The sequence below is a fragment of the Carassius auratus genome, chromosome 14 (assembly GCF_003368295.1).
Source record: "Carassius auratus strain Wakin chromosome 14, ASM336829v1, whole genome shotgun sequence".
Classification (NCBI taxonomy): domain Eukaryota; kingdom Metazoa; phylum Chordata; class Actinopteri; order Cypriniformes; family Cyprinidae; genus Carassius; species Carassius auratus.
In genome coordinates this window covers 12,969,051-12,992,748 of record NC_039256.1, presented here as the reverse complement: position 1 = coordinate 12,992,748, position 23,698 = coordinate 12,969,051, and the positions used below count along the sequence as shown (strand labels likewise).

Below are 23,698 nucleotides of genomic sequence, written 5' to 3'. Positions count from 1 at the left end.
ACCAAACACAACTCAGTCCATCTTCTGCACAGCGTCAACTGTGACGTGCACGAGCACGCACTCCCAGCATCCTTTGCAGTTGCTCTCGCCTATCCGATTGGTGGAATTTGAAAATTAGTACGCGCGACAGTTTGGGAGATGGGACAACACAAATAAATCACAGCAACGAAGTTAAAAGCAATATAATACACACTTTATACTTTGACAGCCATGTAAGTAAACTAAATTACGTTTTTTTTCTTTTAATGTGCATGTTTGCTGTCCTGTTCTTTGTGAGAAGTCGAGGTTATGAGTTCGAGTCGGTCTTAATGTCATTTTTTATTGTTGTTGCCAGGTTTAATTACGTATAAAATATCTATACAAATTGTGTGATTGTCTGTTAAATTGAACAAAAGATTATACAATTGACAAAATTCAAAATAAAAAAGTATTATTACTATCATATGTGATTAAAGGGTTGTCAGAAGTATGCTCTGTATCTCAGAGGCTGTTCATTTATCCCCCTCTTTTATGTTTTCTCATATGTTTATATGTTTTCTTAGAGCAGTATGATGGAGTCAGGGCTAAAGGATGATACAGCCAGACCAGAGATGATAGTTGTGGAAGATTTAAGAAGAAATCTGTCCTCGGAGTTCAGCGAGTGTTCAGATTGCCAGGTAAATTAATATGACAGCCGGTCATGACTTTATGAACATTACTACAGGACCCTGTGTGATATGTACATTGTGATTTATGAAATAATCATCAGAAATGTTTTGACTTAATTTTTCTTTTGAAGGACCCATCTGACCTGGAGAAGGAACACTTGAAGGTGTATCTAAGGATAAGACCATTTTCAGCAGCTGAGATTGAGAATGGAGAATCACAGGTGAAAATAGGAATAAATGGTTAAGGGATACAGCACACATTTTCAGTGCCCTAAATTGCAGACCCTCGTGCAGAAATGTTTTGTTAGGAAAAATGTTTTAAAGGGTAAATGCCCCTATCTATAGACTTCAAATATTGCCTCTAAATAAAATGATTAGTCTGTGCCTTCTCTCTGATTTTTGAAGGACTGTGTGGCTATTCATCCTCCAGCGACGGTGCTCCTCAAAGCGCCACAATCATCTCTTTCTGCCAGGCTCAGCGATAAGTCAATGCCAGTTACAGCTCAACGTTTCCAGTTCTCTCAGGCAAGCAGACCCATCAGCACAAACAGGGGTGTACAATTTTGTTTCTGGAGGGCCACTGTCTGGTAAAGTTTAGCTCCAGCCCCAGTTAAACACACTGAACCAACTAATCAAGGTCTTACTAGGCATACTAGAAACTACCAGGCAGGTGTGTGAGAGAAGTTGGAGCTAAACCGTGCAGGACACTGGCCCTCCAGGGCCTAGTTTGGACACCCCTGGTCTAGATCGTGACTGATCGTGTGAGACAGTAGTTTTTCCTCTTTGACCACCCTAAAGAATCTTCATATTTGTCTTTGGAAATACTATTTGAGGTCAAATGTTATGCTTATAACTTGGTCTTGTATGACAAGTTATTATATTATAGGTGATATTAACATTGTGGTATTTTTAGGTTTATGGTCCAGACACTACACAGAAGGAGATGTTTGATGGCACAGTGAAGGGTCTTGTGAAGGATGTGCTAGAGGGACAAAATTCTCTGGTCTTTACATACGGTGTCACCAATGCTGGGAAGACTTTCACTTTTTTAGGTGTGTATATTTTATTTAATTGTATTGATAGACTGAATTATTTTCTGTTGTAATTGATAAAATGTCACAAATGTTGTCAATAGAGCTTAAAAGACAATGTGTTAATGCTTAAAAACCCATTTAATTTAGCAAGTTAAAAAAACAGACTAATTTTTTTTTATATTTAAGTGAAAGATTACAAAGTTGTTTTTTTTTTTTGAAGTAGAGTGCACTTAATGAATCTTTCACAATTAAAATTAGTTAAGTAAAGAAGGGTCAGTAAGTTAAGGTCAGTTTTGATCAGACCAACCTTGTAAAATAGTATCTGTGTGAATGCAGAAGCAAACAGAAGGAGCATAGAATCGTTCAAAATGATGTATCGAAAATAAGAATGGCAGGGACAATCCCTTCAATCCAATGCTTCTTTCCATTGGTTTTTAATTGAATAGATGCAGATCTGAATGTTTGTTATGACTTTTTGATTAGTCCTCACAAGGTCAAAAAATATATAAACAAAGCATGCATGGATGAATTGTTCTCAATTTGTTCTTTGCTTTTGCAAAATATTCATATTCAAGCTTAATGTCCTGATTGTGTTTTAATGTATTAGGTCCAGATACTGATCCAGGCATCTTACCTCGTTCCCTTAACATGATCTTCAGTAGTCTGGATGGTCGCATCTTCGACCAGATGTGCCTAAAACCCCAGAGGTGCCGGGATTTCATAAGGCTCACCAAAGAGCAGCAAAATGAGGAAGCAGCTGGCAAACGCAACCTGCTCAAGCTTTTTAAAGAGGTACTGTAATGGCAGAGTGAGTCGAACAACCTCTGTTTTTCAGGGGTGTTTCATTTGACTCAGATTTTTTTATTTTATTTTTTGTCTTCTCTTTAGACTGATGCACAGAAGAGTACGTCTTGCCATAGCTCGAAGTCTGATCTTGAAGGTAAAGATGTATTTTTATAGTTACACCTCTCTAAGGTTGTGCTTGTCAGTCTGTTTATGATGTTTGTCTGGTTGACACATAAAGTTCTGGTTCCCTGTTAGATGGTTCCACTTTATGTGATATAAGCTCTTCAGTGAATGAAAGGAGTTTGGCTGTGGATATGGACATACACACCATGTTTTCAATTTGGGTCTCATTCTGCGAGATCTACAATGAGAACATCCACGACTTGCTAGAACAGCATTCAAACAATGCTTCACGGAGAACCAACCTCCGTCTTTGTCAGGATGTCAAAGGGAACTCATTCATCAAAGGTAAAGTAGCATCTGTTTCTGTAATATATTTATTCTGTCATTAAATCGTTACACTGTTTCCATGGAGCTGATGGTTCATCCAAGCCAAAGTTAAACTCTGCTGTAATAAAGTTTGTATATAACAACAAAAATAATGCTGTAATGTTGTAAGGCTGCTTTTTTTATATATATTTCTCCTTTGTGCATTTGACAGATGATTTTGAATTCAATTGCGTTCAAGTTATGCATTTGATCAGTTCAGAAACATAATATGCTGTTTGAGCGAGAAGAGTGAGATTACACTGCAATATTTCTCCATTGAATCATTCCAAAGAGCAATTATATGTCAATTATAATAAACAAAAAAACAAAAAAAAACTGTCTTTTGTTTTTTTTGTCTGGAATAATGTGTAATAGCTCAAACTGGACAGGTGCTGGTGCTAGAGCAACAAGAAAAAAAATGTGTTAAGGGTGATTGGGTCAGTTGTTTTAAGGATAGTGATTTGCTGTGTCAGATTGTGTCATAAGTTTTTGTTAATTTTCTAGATCTGAGATGGGTGCAGGTGAGCAGTGTTGATGAAGCCTTGAAAGTGATGAAACTGGGCAAAAAGAACCAGAGCATCTCTAGCACTAAACTCAACATTCTCTCCAGCAGGAGGTACACTACTTAAATTCTGTAACTTCCTTTTGTTTGTCCATTTTAACGCAGTGGGTGTTGTATATGCATATGTAATTCTGACTTCATGTCCTGTTTGCCTGATTTTTAGCCACAGTATTTTCTCTGTCCGGATCCTGAAGGTTGAAGATGTGGGAATACCCAGAGTCGAGTCAGTCAGCGAGTGAGTCTGTGAATACTGATCTGACCTCTCTGCAGTAAGTTTGTGTTGTGTTTCAGAAAGGTTTGTTAAAGTATTTACTCTGGTTCAAGGCTGGCGCTGTGTGACCTGGCCGGGTCGGAGCGATGTGCTAAAACACAAAATAAAGGTGAACGCCTGAAAGAGGCAGGAAACATCAACACCTCTCTACTCAGCCTGGGAAAATGCATCAATGCACTCAGAAATAACCAGCAGGCAAGGTATATAAGTTTTATTATTTTGTTCTTTTCTTTTTTTGTTCTTTTCCTTTCCTTTGTCCTTTAAATGCTCTTATTTTGACTTTTCAGACAGCACGTTCCATTCAGAGAGAGTAAACTCACTCACTATCTGCAGGGATACTTTACCGGCCGGGGCAAAGCCTGTATGATTGTAAACATTAACCAGTGCGCCTCCATGCATGATGAGACAGTCAATGTCCTCAAGTTCTCTGCTGTAGCTCAAAAGGTGTGTAACATCCTAATATGTCTTCATCTCAATCCTTAAAGGGATGCGTTCATCTTTGAATGTAACTTGAGATATTTTGAATGAAAGCTGAGTGATTTCTGTCCCTCTGTTTAAAAAAAACTTCCACCGAATCGTTGATGTAAAATATACCAGTGTATGGTATATCCTTGGTTTAATCCAAGACAAAAGTGGAAAAAATGGATGCAATATGGTAGTACGGTTGCGTTCCAGTTTACCACTATATGTGATGTGTTTTGTGTTTGTGTTGTGCAATGTTTGCATGTGAATTAAAGCCTAAACCTATAAAGTGATTGTGTGTCTTCTTCAGAAGACTTTTATTAAACCTCTCAATATAGGGGTTCTATTTCTAATGTGTTTATGAACTTGAGGCGTCAAAGTTTCAGTGAAATAGAATTTTAGTATATATATATATCAATGTAAGTGTGTCTGCATACTGCTGAAATGTTGTTGTTGTTGTTTTGATTTTTCTTATGGACGGTTGTGTTGTTTTTTCAGGTAGTGGTCCTCACCACTAAGAGTGTTCCAGTGGTGGTTAAAAGGAGTGCCAGAGAGGTATCCTTCATAATCAACAACGCTGATCGCCAGCAAATGCGGCGCAGCTCATTGGTACGGTGGGACCCCAGCCTTGAGGATGTCCAGGAAGATTCTGACACTGAGGAGGATGAAGAGGAAAGTGAAATGGAGGACACCATTTTGGATGCTGAAGAAGAGGGGAAAGAAACTGTGCTGCTAGATAAGGAGGTTTATGAGGTGAGATCTGGCACCTTACACCAGATCTATCTGTCAGATAGGACATAAAAATATTGATGCATATATTTACACTTTTAAATTGTTGCTGCGTGTTTTTATGTTTGCCTAACACTGAGGTTTCTGCATCAATATGGCTGTTTTGTGTTTGTATGTAAAGGCCCAACTGCGGTTTATAGAGGATATTCAGCAGCAGTTGAGCAAGAAGAAAGCTGAACACCTAGCTCTCGAGGCTCGTGTTCGAGATGAAGTTACTAAAGAATTCTCTGAGCTGATTTCCCAGATGCAGGAAGATTACAGGTCAGAGATTAAAGGCCCCTGTGCTCAATTATGTGTAATTAAAACAAATTACAGGTAAAGCTATATGATGACCGAGACCGCTTTCCATGTCTTTTTTTTTTTCATTTAGTGAGCGCATATCCAGAGAGAGGGAACTGATTGAGGAACGGTGTGAACGGAGACTGGAGATTCTTAAAAACCTGGTGGGGAAAACAGCTGTGAAGGACGACACCATGGATTCAGCTGCGACCAAATTAGAGGTACAGGTATGCTGTCAGATGTGCGGAGTAAATAATCAGGGTTGTATAAACACTTTCTTTAAAAGGTGATCAAAAGTTTTTAATCATTTTATTAATGCTCAATTGTAGTGGTGAATTTGTGTGTGTGTGTGTGTGTGTGTGTGTGTAGGAAGAGAACCATGTCTCTCTAGACAGCATGCTTGACTCTATGACCAGTGACCTGGCTGGAATCAGACAGGATGCCCAGGCTGCCCAATCCTGCTTGGTGATCTCCAACCCTAGAGTCTCTGTGACACTGCAAGACCTTGAAAAAAAGGTCACGGCACTTTCAGAACTGCTCAGTGAAACTCAGAATCAGCTGTCACTCAAAACACAGGGTGAGAAATGACTGAAGATGAGCAGACCCACAAAACAAATCTGCACCTGCACTCTTCTACATACATTTTAAGTGCATCCCCTGTCCTTTCAATGTTAAATATGTTCTGGAAAACCTGCAATTATAAATTTTTAAAAGTTTTTCCTCCAGGCCTGCTGAAGTCATGATGATTTTTTTTTAAGTCTTAGGTCATGGAATTTATTTATTTATTTTTAAATTAGAGTTTTTGTAGTATTTCTGTTTTTCCCCTCTCGGTTCTTTTAGTATTTGTTCAGCTAGAAATAGCTTTTTATGAGACAAAATAAATAAATAAATAAAAATGGAACAGTTGTGGAAATTCATTGGCCAGAAAGTTTGGGAAACCACTATTATGAGACACAGATGCTTTTACAGTATTACTATAACTACATAACACCTGCTTAGTGTTCACACTTACTTTACCAGGCTTTCTAATCGCTTGATCTAACACCAAGCTCTGTACTCCCCCACAGAGCTGGAAACCCAGAGCAGACTTTCAGATGAACTGGAGGAGTTAAAGAAGGTAAAATTGCCACTGTAAAAGGCTTCTGTCATTTTAACAGACATTATGAGGACTTTTTTTTTTTTTTTTTTTTTTTCAGAAACTGTAAACATCAGTTGAAGTTGTGGCTTGTTCTTCTGCTTTTAGGTTCTGGAGAGCCACAGGCAAAGGGAATGGGATCTAAGTGAAATGTGCAGACAAAAGGATGAGATGGTTACCAAACTCCAGACAGCTCTTGACCAACATGTAGAAAACACGGCTCAGGATGTAAGTGTGAACTTCAAGATATTGTTTTCAAATGTCCAGAATAATTGGATGTACACAACTGTTCAAACATTTGGTGACTGTAAGATTTTTTTCATGTTTTTGAAAGTCTCTTAGGCTCACAAAGGCTGTATTTATTGATCAAGATCAAGTTAAAACTGTAATATTGTCAAATATTACTACAATTTAAAATCGTTTTTGTCTTTTAAAATAATTGTTTCAGCACAATTGTGCTGAAACAATTATACATTCTTTGATACATTCTTTGATGAATGGAAAGTTCAAAAGAACAGTATTTGAAATATAAATTTTTTGTTACATTTATAAATGTTGTATTGTATGTATTTAAAAACAATTACTGACCCAAACTTTTGAACAATACTGCAACATAGCTGGTTATGGAAAATATTTTGCCTAAAAATGAAAATTCTGTCAATTATTAACTTATCTTTTTATATATATATATATATATATATATATATATATATATATATATATATATATATATATATATATATATATATATACAGTTGCATCTAAAAAAATAGAATATAATGGAAAAGGTCTTTTATTTTTTTAAGTTTAATTTTGATGGTGAGAACCTAAAGCTTAGGAAAATAAAAATTTCAGTTTCTCAAATTTGAATATTCCATTTTGAGCTTGATTAGTTTAATTTTGAGTAGAAATGCTGGGTACCTCTTGGGCTAGTTTAGAACATGCAACCGCAATTATGGGAAAGACTACTGACTTGACAGTTGTCCAGAAGACAATCATCAACACCCTCCACAGGGAGGGTAACCCACAGAAGGTCATTTCTGAAAGGGCTGGTTGTTCACTGAGTGCTGTATCAAAATATATTCGTAGAAAGTTGACTGGAAGGAAAAAGTGTGATAGGTAAAGGTGCACAAGCAACATGGATGACTTCAGCCTTGGGAAGATTGTCAGGAAAAGCAGATTAAAGAACTTGGGAGAGCTTCACAAGGAGTGGACTGAGTAAGCGCATCAAGAGTCGCCACACTCCAACGTCTTCAGGAAAAGGGCTACAGCTGTCACATTCCTAGAACCAAGCCACTCCTGAACCAGAAAAATTGACAGAAGCATGTTGCCTGGGCTAAGGAGAAAAGAACTGGACTGTTGCTCAGTGGTCCACAGTCCTCTTTTCAGATTAAAGTAAATTTAGCATTTTATTTGGAAATCAAGGTTTGGAGTCTGGAGGAAGACTGGAGAGGCTCAGAATCCAGAGTTCAGTGTGAAGTTTCCGAAGTTAGTGATGCTTTGGGGAGCTGTGACGTCTGCTGGTGTTGGTTCATTGTGTTTTATCAAGTCCAAAGTCAATGCAGCCATCTACCAGGAGATTTTGGAGCACGTTATGCTTCCATCTTCTGCCAAGCTTTATGGAGAGGCTGATTTCATTTTTCATAAGAACTTTAGCACCTGCCCAAGTGGTTTGATGACCATGATATTACAGTGCGTGATAGGCCAGCCAACTCCCCTGATCTGAACCTCAGAGAGAATCTATAAAGTACTGTGAAGAGGAAGATAAGTAACATCTGACAAACAATACAGAGGAGCTGAAGGTCGCTATTAAAGCAACCTGGGCTTCAATAACACCTCAGCAGTGCCACAGGCTGATCGCCTCCATGCCACTCCGCACTGAAACAGTAATTCATGCAAAAGGAGCCCCAACCAAGTATTGAGTGAATAATTAAACCTGCTTTGGAGATCTTGAACATTTCTGTTTTGTAAATCTTTCTTTGATTAATTTTTTGAGATACTGATTTTTTTATTTTCCTGTAAGTCATAACCATCAGAACTAGAACAAAAAAACTCTTGAAATATTTCAGTTTGTGTGCAATGAATCTAGAATATAAGAGAGTTTGCTTTTTCTTTTTTTTTTGCTTTTTCCATGATATTCTAATATTTTGAGATGCATCTGTGTGTGTGTGTGTGTGTGTGTGAATCTTTCTCTATTTGGAGCTTGCCCATTTTCACTATGAGCTCTTGTGTAAAAAAGATCTGTTCAAATTCAAACCGTTTTTTTTTTTTTTTTTTTTTTTTTTTTTACAGTTTTTACATTATGCTTTTATTTAGCATGTTTCTTTTGTTGTGGATTTCCAGAAAACTCAAATTGACTCCATCAAAAAGCAGATCGTCCAGCTTAAACACAATTGTACCTGTTCAGAGCAGCGGCCCGACACCCAGATTGAAACCAGAAAGCGGCGTCAGGAATGGGAGGGGCTTGATGAACAGCCCCCACTCAAGAAAGGTACAGACTCCGCCCCAGGAGCTGAAAAGTGCCTTCCAGCTTTTGTCACAACCAGAGGGGCTGGCCGAGAGAAACGGGTCAAAAGCCGACAATACCTTCATGCTCGAAAAAGGCTCTCGAGCATAAAGAAATGATCATAATATGTAAAATGTTCATATTTTTTTTTAGAAAAAGTTAACTCCCTGCATAAGCCCTGTATATCTAAGAATTCTGTGAAGTGTGCTGTTTTTATTTGCTCAGCTGAATAAAGTATATTTATTTTACACATTGCGAACACTGCACAAAATTAAAAGCACTATAAGGTGCTTGACTTTTACATAAAAAAGTTGAGTAACATAAATTTTATTATAGAATTAAAGCATCCCAGACATGCATGAGGTGCTTCCTGAGTATGAACAGGAGGATTTCAGGCTGAGTAATTTCACATTTAAATACCCATCTTTCATCTTCAAAATGAAATACAAATTGGAAATTTTGTCCATTGTACAAGACTAGTGCATTTTAGATAAAATTCATTACGGACTTTGTTGCCAGGCCAGTAGTAATACAGTTGAAATGCCTGAGTCATTGTACTTAACTAACTTTACTGGTGAAGCAATTTTTTAATTAAAATGATTTATACTTTGCAAATATAAAATATTGTATAATTGCATGTCACAGACACATCATCAATATATATATATATATATATATATATATATATATATATATATATATATTTTTATGTTTCTAAAGATTTCTATTATTTATAGGTCCCCTGGAGGACTCAAGAGTACAAGACGATGTTTCAAATAATGGGTGTCAAGACTCCGCCCTTCTTGAGGTCAAAGGTCAGCTGAAGTGTTGCCTTGATGAATCCAAACAAAAAGACAAGCAGATCACAGATCTGGAACGGGAATGCCACACATTAGATGTTTGCATCAAGGATCTGAAATCTAAACTGGAAGAAAGAGTTTCACAGGAGCATATTCTGCAAGGAAAGGTTTATCAGACATCCTTGGAAACCAAACCAATGGCAACGGCAGTGGATTGCAGCAGTTTGAAATTAGAAGTTGTGTCCAGTTATAGCAACACTACAGAACATTTAAAAGGTGCATATCAAGAACTGGCTGCTGTGAAATCACAAATGGCTAAGCAAGATCACGGACTGGGAGAAAGGAGCAAACAAATCTTGACTCTTGAACAGGAAATTTCATTACTGAAACAGGAAGCACAAACCTCCAGAAACACATTAGCTGACTATGATGACCTCAAAAAAGTCAACTCTGTCCTGCAGGTTGAGGTCACAACCCTTCATGGGGTCAAAGCTGAACTAGAGGAGAAAGTCAGATGCCTTGAGAAAGAGAAAGAAGTAAAAAATACAGCACATCTGTCCAAAGAGGAGGGGTTTAAAGATGGGGAACTGGGGCCGATGAAACCTCACACTCTTGGATCTAAAAACAAGGAGACCCATAGCAACATAAACATCACAGTATCTGAAAAGGCTGAACTGGCACAGAGGGAGAAAGACTTAGCATCAAAAGAGGCTCAGCTCTTAGTGCTGCAGAAGAGGCTGGAGGAGGAGGAGACGCAAGCGGTACAGGAGGCACACAGGAGGGAGGTGGAGAGGAGGAGAGAGCTGCTGGCTGTGGCAGAGGAGGCCATTGCTCAGAAAGATGCAGAGCTACAGAGGAGACAAGAAGAGATCAACCGGTCAGTTATCTTTCACAATTATAATACAGTTTCCTAAAATTCAAGTCACATTAAACCACCATACAAAATCATTTCAGTTTATTTTTGTAGCATTAGTCACACGTTTCAAACACATTCATAATTTTTTAGTTGTAATATTAATTTTATTCATATAAACTACTGTTTAAAGATTGAAATAAATGAATGCATTAAACTGATCAAAATTTATAAAAGAACCTTTTATAATTGTTGCTAAAAAACAATGCTGATGCTGTTTTTGGAAACGTATTCATCGAAGAATCCTTAGAAAATTGTTAAGCAGCACAATTGTTTTCAACATTGATAATAAGATCCGTGATTTCACATAAGCTCTGCTGTGCAGTAACAGCTGCTCTATGTGAAATCAGGCACCTGATGGAATTTACTGCTGATTAGAGAACCCGGCTGTACTGATGAGATGCACATTAATTATCGAACAATGTTTAAATTACACCCCCTACTTTAGAACAGTTGTGTAATATATAAAATACAAAGAATTATTTATATTATATTATGTATTATGATTTTGTCTGGTGCCGCTGCTAGTGCAGAAATTAGTCAGTTCACTTGTATCCAGTCTTTTTGTTTAGAATTTAATTGTATAATGCTGATTCTTTGTAAAAAAACTGTTAAATATTAGCAGCTTTCCTATAAACTTTGATCGTTTGTTGTTTTCAGGACAACATCAACAAGCTTAAGAAATGTTGTATTTTGCTTTATTTGTCAAATATATTGCACAGTATTGCTGCTTTTGTTGGATTAATGATCATCCCACACAAATAGACTTTGATTTATTTTAGCACCCTGAAAGGCTTTTTTGTTGTATTTTCTCACTGTAGAAAAAAACAACTCAATCTATTATCATTATTTATCAGTATCTAGAGGGCATGGAGGGCGATATCATTTCTATGTATACTTACGATTTAGTAGCAGAAAAATGACATTTCCCGAATTGAAAAGAAAACTAATTTTACATAAAGTACTCAAAAAGAATTTGGATTTGGAAATTGCTCAAATAATCAGGGATAATTTATCAGTACTTTTGCCTAAGATTTGTTGTTGTTTTGTTTTTTTTAGTATTCATCCTATGTGTATGTGGTTTTTCATCACTCAGGTTAAAGGAGGAGATTAAAACTAGCGAGTGCAAGTTGAACAGTATGGCTGTCGATCATCGCAGAAGGGAAGATGATTCATCTGATCTTCGGGAAAAACTCTGTGACTCAAAGAAACAGATTCAGCAGGTCCAGAAAGAGGTGAGAACTCAGTCAGATTCGACGTCTTTACCACGTGGGCAAAATTGTGCCGAACTGTGACTGTTGTTGACTTGTGCCAAAACTCTTTATGTGGTTTGATATAGATCTCCTCCATGCGGGATGCTGAGAAATCTCTACGAATGAAGCTCAGTGACCTAGAAAAGACTAAAGCACATCTCCAGAATGAGATCACCAACAGGGGCCTCACCATCAACCAGCTAAAAGCTGTAAGCACTGCCCAGCGATGAATACCTAAAACCAGAAAGAGAGAAACATTTATCGACATTGTCATGTGAACTAAATATTTTCTCTTTGTTCTAAAACAGAAACGATCTTCTGAATCTAAGTCAGATGAGAATCTGCTGCTCTATCAGAAAGCATGTAAAGGTATAGCTTGTTTAACTGCGTGCGTCTGCATGAGCGTGTGTCATTTCTTTTTCATTGTTTAATTAAATGTGTGCCAATAAACTGTAATGCATGTTAATGTTTGTTGATGGTCTGTGTAGATTTGCAGGAGCGTGAGCATGTTATTGAAGATATGCGTTTGGCTCTGGCAGAACAGGAGGAAACACAGACAGAGCTGGACCAGGAGCTGGACAACAGAGAGGCTCAGATAAATAAGCTCACTCAGGGTACAAGATTACATGGAGAATATTGCATTCATAAGACATTAATGTACTGTACAGCGTTAAATAGTAATATCATACATGTAAAATTGTATATTTGATAAAAGTATTGCATGGTGTTGCTTACTAACAACATAAACTGAAAAAATTAATAAAAATAAAACATACTGCATGTAACAATTTAAATTAAGTTTAAGTTTAAAAGAAAAATCTACATTTCAAAATTTTCTGAACTATTTGGTTAGTCTCCAATTTGCTTTATTGATGTAAACGCATGATCATGTTCTTCAGCATGATTTGAGGTAATCTTGTTCTTCAATGGAAACAAAACAAAAAATCAGTACCAAGGAATTTGTATGATCATAGTCACATGTGTACTTATTTCATAGTGACCTAGAATACGTTCAGAATGTTAAATATTTCTTATTTTCATGTCAACATTTTTTATCGGATCCTAATTAAGACTCAGACCTCACTGTTTTTTTTCCAGACCTGATGAGGTTGAGAGAAATACTACCTAAACAGAAGAACAGGAGAGATTCCAGATCATTCTCTGATGATGTTTTACAGGCCAGACAACAGACTGCTCAGGCCCAGGAGAGCTTAAAGGTCTGTTGTCCAAATGTTTTCACAATTTCTCCAACTGTAAGAGGAAATGTGTGCTTATTGTCTTTGTGTGGTTCTTTGGGGTTCATGTTTGTAGCTGGCTAGTGAGAAGCACCAAGCAGAGCGCAAGAAGTGGATGGAAGAGAAGTTGGTTCTGATCGGTCAGGCTAAAGAGGCTGAGGAGAGAAGGAATCAGGACATGAGGCGATTCGCTGATGATCGAGAACGGCATGCTCGCCAACAGGCCGAAAAGGTAAAGAGCAGTCACAGTGTGTCTCCAGAGGCAATATTAGACAAATATATTTTTAATTAAAGAGAGGATGACTGTTGATTTGTGTAAATTAGGAGTCTCTTGTCGCACGTCTTGCTGCTTGTGAGGAAGAGATGGAAAGCTGGAGAAAAGATAGAGACACACTTGTCTCTGCTCTTGAAGTTCAGCTGAAGAAGTTCATCGTGTCCAATGCAGAGAAAGACCAACAGATCAAGATCCTACAGTCCAGAAGCACCCCCCAAACACCAGAGGTCAGTCGAGTGTCACTTACAAACTCTCTTTCTATTCATTCTACACTACTGGTACTTTTGACCAATTAAAATATTAATTTCTACTAGGAAAGAAATTTAATTACTTTTTTTTTTTTTTTTTTTACCAATTTTAATATATTTGTTCAGCATGTATTTTTGAACACAATTACTGTACAATTATTTGAAATATAAGCATTCTTAATTCAGATGATATTCAATCATTCTTGAGGTAATTCAGTCAGTGGCAGTACAGGTGCATGTAGGGAAGTGTGATAGTGTCGTCATTATTGTCTGATTGGTCGACAAACATTCTAAGGGTTAATTTCCTATCTTTGTACGACTGCAAAATAGTCCAGATACGTTTACTTTGTTAGTGTCCAATTAGCAGAACTTCAAAGAGCAATACAGCTACATAAATTATTTTTAGCTGAACTAAAGCTGACTGGGACCTCTATCCAGCTGAAAAATATTGTATTATTATGGAGGCCTAGTTATGTAGCCTGTGTGACTAGAAATCATGTATATGTTTCAATCTATACACGCAGATAAATATTGTGAACAATTGTCTTGCTTCTAAAAATATACATCATTTTTAAATTGTTAGTTATTACCACCTGATTGTTTGCTGAGATGTTCGTTGCTTCATCAGTTTCAGCCTACATGAAGTGCTGTTTTACCATTTTGTCCCAGTCTCAGGAGGTCACTGAGGACAGCAGGACTGAGGCACTGCAGGCAGAGCTGGTTGCAAAGGAAGCAGAGATCCAGAAACTAAAGGAACAGCTCTGTGTCAGTGTCATAGACAGCAGCCTTCACAGACACTCATCTACCCAGGTCTGACACACGTCTTATTACTGCCATTCTCCCTTACCTTTGATTACTCATTAGAGTCACTGTCAATAGTTCAAGATCGTAATTTGAAGTGACTTTACTCTGAATGTTTCCGAACAGACTGCATTTTGGCATTTGTACAAAACGCACTGCTAAGTGGCCTTGTCCTTTAAACGATCATATTATTTATCTAAAAATTATTTATATAAATATGGAGTGAGGAATGTTAGTGACTGTCTCTTAATTGCTGTGCTAGACGATGGAAGCAGAATTATCTGATATGAACACCAGTAAACTTAAACACACAAGCAGAACCAGAGGATCTGTCACCAGTCAGGTAAACAGAAATGCATCTTGTTTATCATTTAAATATAAACATGTCAATTACTTTCTGTTGCTTGATTATTTTGTTTTTCATTTAGATGATACCCATTTTGTGCAATAGTAGATGCAGTTTTCTTTTTTGACCAAATGTAACAAATGCATATTCATCTCTCTTAGTTTTTAACAATCCATCTGTCAGTAACAATAGATAAACACCACGAGAGAAGGTTGTTATGCTGACACTAATGGTATAATGTTTTAATGATTTAGATGAATATTTATAAAGACATTTATATTTAAATGCTGTTCTTTTATCCATAGAAGAATCCTGTTAAAAGTATCAGTTTTCACAAAAAAAATATTAATTAGCACTTTTGTTTTCAGCGTTAATAATAAAAATAAATCTCTTGAGGACCAAATAAGCATATTTGACTATTAATCTGTAGTATTTTATGGCTGCAGTATATCTCATGCTACTGTCTCATTAGATGAATTTGATTTTGTTGCATGTTTTATATATGCACATATTTCTTAGTCCACTGATTAAGATAATTAACTAAATAATAGTAATGATGATCTTCATATCACAGAGTTCGTCTGGCAGCTGTCCGCTGGTGCTCGATTCATCAGAGATCTGCACGGAAACAGGCAAACGTTCCAGGTTTCCGAAGCCCGAGTTGGAAATTTCCTTCAGCCCTCTGCAGCCAGATCGTTTCGCTCTTAAGCGTCAAGGAGAAGACTCTGCCATTACTGTTAAAATCTCCCGACCCATGCGCAAGAGGAAGAGCGGAGAGAAGGTGAGAAATGAAATCGATGGAGGTGATTTAGAAAATGGTTCTCAGTTCACACAAATGAGAACTGAGTGCTCCAACTGAAATGACCTTCAATCATCTTGTGGTTGAAAGATATGTCTAATCAGTTTCTGGCCATAGAATCATGGGAAATAGAGTAGAATGTTAGTTCAGATTTATTGCACAATGTTCAATCCGCTTCCTGTCCTTTGGTTTATTATTAAAAATTATTATTATTGAAATTCCTCATATAACCAGCAGACCATTTGCTGCTGACCTTAACTGCACAGCCAACAACAGCTCTTTAATTGTCCTAATTAGTCATTAACAAGCCTCTAATTTTCCTCACTTATGCTTAACGATCAGTGTTTATTGTGCATGGGCAGTCAAATTGCAGTCCTATTAAGCATATAGTTCTGTGTGAGAGAATATATTTATATGTGTGTGTGGTTGAGCGTGCCTTGGCTTAACCTCACACACTCTTCTCCAGGCAACATAAACACTTGCAGACACTTGTTTTGGGAGCAATAACAAAAATTATAGAATACACAGTAAGTTTATAGATTTCTAAAGCCTGTTTATGGAAATTTAATTGAATTGTTCAGACAAAGGGATTACAAATGCACAAGTATAAATCTACCATAAATGCTGACTAAACAGGGTGTTAACATTTTATTATATTACTCTTTATAAGGGTAGCTATGCACTTATTCTCTAGTCTGGGTAGGTCATGTTATTCTCTCTGAGCACTGCAGTGAAGATGTTTTATTGCAAACTGAAAGAATGCTTTCAGTTAGAAATAAGTGTCTCATATTGTCAAGGAATTTGTGTGCTCTCTCGCCAGATGTCCCTGGCAATAGAGTCACGCTTCCACGTTCTCTGTAGCTGCTAATTGTTGGAGAGTTTTGTAACTGAATGGCACTTACTGTTTTTAATGGTGCTTCTGTTTATTTGAAGAGGAAAGGAGGCAGAAGCAGTGTGGTGAAAAAGAAAACTTTCTCTGAACCCAGTCCTCAGGTACCCTCTTCCTGTTTAATCCTGCCACAGCTCTTCCACCTTCAGTACTTCTAATGGTCTGGACTCTCAGATACTCAGGGTCATGTTAATTTCCTCAGGTCATCCCACTGAGCTGGATATTGGAAGTTTAAATCCATAAATTGTGTAATTAACCTTTTTTTGGCCCTCTATATTTTTTTCACTAAATCAATTCGACCAAATCTGTGAGATGGAGGTTCTCCATTAAATAAGCTATTGGCAGAGTTTGTCTTTAAAAAATGCTTTCCTTCTTAATTGACATCACCTAGCCAGTCAGATGTTTTGTTTTTGCTTTGGAAAAAGAAATCTTATGCTCAGAAAGTCTGCATTTATATGATATAAAATAAAGTATAACATTTTACTGTTATAGCTAACATTTTACTTTTGGTCTGTTTTAATATAGTTTAAGTTTTCCTGTGACAGCAAAGCAGAATATTCAGCAGCCAGTCCTCCAGTCTTCAGTGTCACAAAATCCTTCAGTGTACACTATATACTGATCAGGGCCCGTATTCACAAAACATTTTATCTTACGACTAAGACTTCTTCTAAATAGTAGTAAAAGTTTTAAGCTAAGAGTTTTTTTTCTTAAAGACCTATTCACAAAGCTTCTGAGACAAACTTTTACTAAGGATTAGGCAGAAGTCTAATAATATGGGCGGGGTGTTGCTATGGATGATGTCAGCATGCTTCCTAACAATGCACACAGTGATTGGCTGTCTGTCAGAGATTTATTCATAGAAATATTGTATATAGTGCAATATTATGTTGCCATAGAATAGAAGTATTGATTTCTAACTGACTCCAAACTTTTGAACGGTAGTATATTTATATCGTTTTAGATACTAGTAGTAGTGCAACCTTTTGATTCTATGTAATGTAATAAAGGTCACAGCAATAATAAATAGCAAAGATTTGAAAAGGTTCTATCATTGGGATTTTTCAAAATAATTACCATGTCTCCTCAAAAAGTGGATGCCGCTTCAGTAGACCATCATCTATTGCAAACTGTCCCTTTATGAAAGAAACATTTGCAAATGTTGTTTCAGGTTGAACTAGCTTCCAAACCCATTTACTAAAAGCAGAACATGACCTAGTCCAGACCTATAAAGTCTACAAAAGGAGAAATGTAATCTTACCAGTAGTCATATTAACCCTTTAAAATCCATAATAAAGTTAAATGACCATTATATCCAGACCATTTGGTTAGAGTTCCTGATGGTGGAAATACAACTCATGAGTCATTATCCCACAAGCCTTTGATGCATCAAAGAAATAACCTCTCTATTAAGGTGTGTGTGTAAATGGACTAGGTTTTGCTGTATGGTTTTACAGATCCATTAAGGTGATATTACCTGAAAGAGCCATCCATGCCCTCGGTCGCATGGCATTTGTTTCTTCATGAAGCATAAACGACAAAGGCTTTGGGAGATAATGCTCTGTAGAATTTAAAATGGACCCATAATTCATCATTCACTCATCAAATCCTCAAGGTCATGACGTTTCATATTTAATTGGAGGAAATCATTGTGATCATGCAATATCTTCCCATCGACACCTCTGAATTATTTTAATTAAACTTTCCCATTTTATGGCAGGGAAACACTAGCACCAAACTGCAGAACAAGCCATCAGTCTCGATTCCTTACGCGATTCCCTCGGATACACTGATAGAAATCATTGAACTGTGAACGACTTGACAGGTTCCAGGAAGTCAGGGCATTAGTCTTCCTTTAATGCAAGCTTGCAAGTCAGAGAGTGGTATAGTATCTCACCTATCAACACTGGAAACGGCAGGTGACAGGTGTGACAGACAGAGATCCGCCACTGTCTGTCCCGTTTAGACTGGCGGGGGTTACGAGTGTGGCATTGGCTGTCACATGCAATTTCACAGATATGATTTTGTTGTCTAGAGAGATAGAAAACGACAGGAAGGGAGCGATGAAGGGAGAATGCAGAGGTTGGAGAGAGAGAGACAAGAAGATACTGAAAATGATGAGTCACTAGAGATACACTAAGAACGCTTTCAGACGGAATCTTTTATTTATTCTGCAGATTAAATGTTTTCCCCTCATATTATTTGTTTGTGTGTGGAGAGAGAGAGAGAGATTGAGAAGGATATGGAAGATGCTCTGTTGTCTTATTAATAATGATTTAATGCACTGTACTCTCTTGGCACTAGATCTGTCAACTAATCCTCAGGGTTCTGTTCTCTTTGAGTCTCAAGAATTTTATTGCCATTGACCTGGAACCAATTTGTGTTTTGTTAGGATTAAAAATTCAGATCAGAGAGGCAGGCCTCTCCCAGTGCTATGTTTCTCCATATGCATTTAGCATTTAACATTTTCCAATTCCCTGTTGATCAAAACATAAGCAGAGGGTCTGTTAAACACTGCGTCGCAGAATTTTTTCCTTGGAGTTGATCATCATAACATCCATCACATCTTAACTGATCAATCACAGCCTACCATTCAGATTCTAAGTGCACATATTCATTTTGGCACCCATTTAAAGAGGTTACAGACACAGCATCCATGCTAAACTCTTATTTATGATCTTTTTCACATGCAGTGGTGAGCGCACACAAACCCTTTTATTCAGTAAATCTGACTGAATTAAGATAATAGAAGCAATTTATAGCTACACTTTTGAGTTTGGGTCCAATGTGGATTTATAACCATTTAGTTGTGTGCTACTGTTCAAAAGTTTGAGATTGGTAAGAGTTTTTTATTGTTTTCTTTTTAATGAAGTCTCTTATGTTCACAAAGACTGCATCTCAAATGTAATTTATTCCTGTGATGAATTTTCAACAGCCATTGTTCCAGTCTTCTGTGTCAAATGATCCTTCAGTAACCATTCTAATATGCTGATTTGATGGTCAGGAAACATTTCTCCTTATTATCGGTGTTGAAAACATTTGCGGCACTTCATATTTTTGTGGAAACCGTGAGATGATTTTTCAGGGTAATAGAAAGAACAGCATTTATTTATGATAATTGGTAATCATTATAAATTTAATTATAAGTGTTACTTTTTAAGTTTAATGCTTCTTTGCTTAATAAAAATGTTCATTATTTTAAAAAGAAAAAAATCTGAAGTCAAACATTTTAACAGTAGTTAGATTTCATGCTGGTCAAGTTCACAACATTCTTTATGGCCCACTTCCAATAACCATTTTATAAAATAAACATTACATTTGTAAGCCAGAAATCACTTTTTCTTGTGTACAGAAGTGTAGGTCTGTTACACCTCAGAAAACACTGTTAGTGTGAAAGCACAATGCAAATCTGTTGTTGTTGTTGCTTTGGTTACACTTCACAGACACAAAGTGCATGTAAACATGCCTAAAAGAAACCAAAGCATTTATGTTACCCTTCCGAACTCTGAACTTCTGAAATACTTATTTACTCTTGCACTTTGCCATCCCTCAGGATGGGTTGGAAAGTAAGAACATCAGGAATATAAGGAGTAGAATGACTCCTCGCCTGCTGCTTCATCAGGGAGTGGTGAGGGACCACATTCTAATGATCAAACACTAAGAACATTTATTTGAAAACAAAAGTTTTCCATTAAAATGAACATTGGATTAGGTTAACTAAGACATGTAATTAGGTAGAAATGAGAAGAAGGAAGGAGATCTAGACAACGGTGGCCACTGCATCATACACGCACTCATAGACTGTGATTGCAAGAGTCATGAACCCAGATCATAGCCGTGTCGAGTGATTACAGTGAGTGATGAACTCTCTTCTCATTCCTCTCAGCCCTCTAATGCTCATGAGTCAAACCAAAAAGGGAGAAAAGACAAAACGAAGCAGAAGATGGGAGACTTTCTTCAGGGCTCTCCTACCTTTCTTGGAAGCAAAGGTCTGGAAAAAAATGTTCCACCATTATTACCCTTTTGTCAATTCAGTTCAGACTAAAGCATATTATTTGAATCACAATCACGTTCTTTCCCTGTCACAGCAAAGAGGATCATGGGATTGATGAGCGGAAAGTCCCCTGATGATGGGGCAACGTCTTTAAAACTCAAATCCAAATGTGACAGACGAAAACACGACAGACCAGATATCTCCTCCCCAATGGAAATACAAGCCCATCAGGTACTGTACTGGTAAACTTACATTAACGTTCAAAAGTTTAGGATCGGAACGATTTTTCTTGAGTGTTTTTGAAAGAAGTCCTATATGTTCACCAAGGCTACATTTATTTCATTATAAATAAAGTAAAAACAGCGATAATGTGAAATATTACAAATTTTTTTTTCTGTTTTAATATATTTTAAAATATTATTTACTCCTCTACCGGGAAAGCTTAATTTTTTTGCAGCCATTACACTAGTCTTTATTGAAGACAATCTAATATGTTGATTTGGTGCTCAAGAAACATTTATCATTATCAATGTTGAACACAAGTTTGCTATTTTTGTAAAACCTTTTTTTTCAGTTTATTAAATATCCTTTTTATCCTGAATATCCTTGCATCCTTATGAAATATAAGCATTAATTTCTTTAAAGAAAAAACGAACCTTACAGACCCCAAACTTTTGAATAGTACCGTACTTTACGCTGTAAATCTGTACAATTGATTTCAACTTAAAATGAAATGATCGTTCTTAGTGACCGTTGATATTTGACCTTCCTTGCAGATCATTGGCCGGAATCCAGAAGAGAAAGAGAGTGAAAACCTTATCAAGAAACGTCTTCGTACTAGGACCATGAAATAAGCTGGAACAATTAATCTTTGTATTTTAAATCAAATTAGTTTAAAAAAAAACTTTTTTTAATTTGATGCACTTTGAAATATCTATAAATTGACTTTTTACTTTTTATCAAATATGACACACATTATCCTGGAAATGAACTAACACTACCGCTGCTTCTGATGGCAAGTTGAGACGATGGACAATTTCATAAGCTCATGTATGGAAGAATGAACTAATTTTAGCTGCTTGAGTTAGAATGGAAGTTCAGAAATCACTACTGCATATTTTTGACACAAGGTTTCCTATTGCTTTATACTTTAACCATGGTTATTTGTTTACATTGTGCTTATGCTGTGCTGCATATAAATTCAAAACTCTTGTTTCCCCCTAACCACTTTCTACTGTTCAAGATATAAAAATGCACACACATAAAATATAGCACAAATTAAAAGTTCAAGGGTGTTTGTGATTTAAATTTGTATCCCACTTGTAAACCATTGTTTTTGTTTATGTATGTATCACCCTGTCACAGGCCATTAATATGTGCCATTCACACGATAAAGTCTCTCCATTACTATGTCAGTAAAACTGTGTGCCAGATGCCTAATGACACCCAAAGAACTATTCGGTCGAATTACAAAATACAGATACTTATGTAACAGATGGGTAATTGAATTTCCTGATCACAGTGTGTGGCCCCATGTCCTTCTCTAAGATGGCATAAAAGGAGAGAGGGGAAGGGTGAGGAACTGGGAACAGGTCTATGCTTTTGTTGGCTCTGAATGACAGGATGTGAACGGGGTGGCTGCTTGCAAATGATGAATCATGGTTTTGATAGTGTCAAAAGTGTGGGAGCATGTGGAGAAGACAAAATGGAGGAGTGAGAACCAACTGTGAGGAGGGGAATGAGAGATGAAGAGGAAGAAAAAAACATACAAAATGAACCACGTGCGGCCCAGCTGTGCTTGTGCAGGTCACTGAAATGCAATTTTCCTCTGATTTCAAAATTGTGAATGTTAGAAATAAGGTTTGAAAAATTCATTCACAATCTGTTTACGTGCTTCCTAGCTGTCGGGCCATGAGACCAACCGTAAGCATGAGTTATATGTCACTGTCTGGTTTTTTTTTTTTTTTTTTTTTTTTTTTTTTTTTTGCACAAAGTGAGTCATTGTCAGTGTCATTTGATTGCGTCACTTAATTGCCGCATTGACACAAAGTAGTAATTTTTTAATTTCGTTCCAATCTCTTTTTGTCTTGTTCCTGTAGATGCATCTGTAGCACCCAGGCCTGGTAAACAATGGAGTAATAATCATCTCCCATACCTATAATTGATGGCAGTAAATTACCACATCATTTTGAAATGATAAACAGGCAGAGTGCAGTTCTGTCTTTCCTGGCACTATGTCATGTGCTGAAGAGAAACAGAAGAATTCAGAGCCTGTGGGGATGGGTCTAATTGCTCAGCCTCATCAGGAGATGCACTTAAAATAGGTTTGAGACAAAGTAGTGAGTTCATCATGAGGAATGCTGGGTGAAGATTTCCACTTTGTGTTACTGATTGCTTGAATCCAACCAATTTGTTCAGGCTTTGAGAAAATCGATGCTCTGTTGTCACATGTGCCATCTTGCCCTATCTGTGCCAGGGTGAGGATGAGTGACTATAATTTATACTGTTCAAATGAAGTGTAAAATAAAATAAAAATCTGTTTAAACTGTATAAGAGATTTGCATTAAAACATTTTTACAAACCACTTCAGGTTGGTGGAGAGTTCTTGCCTCAAGTGGAGGAGTTCAGGTTATCTTGGGGTCTTGTTCACGAGTGAAGGAAGGATGGAATGGGAAATTGAGAGATGGATCGGTGCAGCTTCTGCAGTAATGCGGTCACTGTACTGGTCTGTCGTGGTGAAGAAGGAGCTGAGCTGTAAGGCAAAGCTCTCGATTTACCAGTCAATCTATGTTCCTACTCTCACCTATGGTCATGAGCTGTGGCTCAAGACCGAAAGGACAAGATCCCAGATACATAGGCCGAAATGAGCTTTCTCCGTAGGGTGGCTGGGCGCTCCCTTAGAGATAGGGTGAGAAGCTCGGTCACTCGGGAGGAGCTCAGAGTAGAGCCGTTGCTCCTCCACATGGAGAGGAGCCAGCTGAGGTGGCTCGGGCATCTATTTCGGATGCCTCCTATAGACGCCTTCCCAGGGAGGTGTTCCAGGCACGTCCCATTGGGAGGAGGCCCCGGTGGAGGGACTATGTATCCCGGCTGGCCTGGGAACGCCTCGGGGTTCCCCCGGAAGAGCTGGAGGAAGTGGCTAGGGAGAGGGAAGTCTGGGCGCCTCTGCTTAGACGGTTGTCCCTGCGA

At 37.4% G+C, this 23,698-nt stretch overlaps 1 protein-coding gene across 5 annotated transcripts; it reads left to right on the top strand.

Moving 5' to 3' along the window:
* Positions 1-47: 47 nt before the first annotated feature.
* On the top strand, positions 48-23,059 carry LOC113113683 (kinesin-like protein KIF20B). 5 transcript variants are annotated; one of them, XR_003293623.1, is made up of 35 exons: positions 48-212; positions 543-656; positions 779-868; positions 1,053-1,172; positions 1,561-1,699; positions 2,289-2,473; positions 2,570-2,621; positions 2,723-2,935; positions 3,461-3,572; positions 3,682-3,753; positions 3,843-3,989; positions 4,077-4,233; positions 4,750-5,004; positions 5,162-5,301; positions 5,411-5,546; positions 5,689-5,896; positions 6,387-6,436; positions 6,563-6,682; positions 8,798-8,945; positions 9,698-10,637; positions 11,770-11,908; positions 12,013-12,135; positions 12,235-12,295; positions 12,415-12,540; positions 13,025-13,143; positions 13,238-13,393; positions 13,486-13,662; positions 14,353-14,493; positions 14,747-14,827; positions 15,405-15,611; positions 16,563-16,622; positions 20,402-20,504; positions 20,604-20,740; positions 21,286-22,315; positions 22,609-23,059. XR_003293623.1 is itself a non-coding variant. In XM_026280077.1 (34 exons), the coding sequence occupies exons 2-34, from the start codon at positions 549-551 to the stop codon at positions 21,361-21,363; spliced, it is 5,100 nt and encodes a 1,699-aa protein (XP_026135862.1). In that variant the 5' UTR covers positions 48-212; position 548; the 3' UTR covers positions 21,364-23,059. The 5 variants fall into 5 exon arrangements, 4 of the variants coding, with proteins under 4 accessions (XP_026135862.1, XP_026135864.1, XP_026135861.1 ...); XM_026280077.1 differs by having other exon boundaries at positions 548-656; positions 21,286-23,059; XM_026280079.1 differs by having other exon boundaries at positions 5,411-5,540; positions 21,286-23,059.
* Positions 23,060-23,698: the final 639 nt, after the last annotated feature.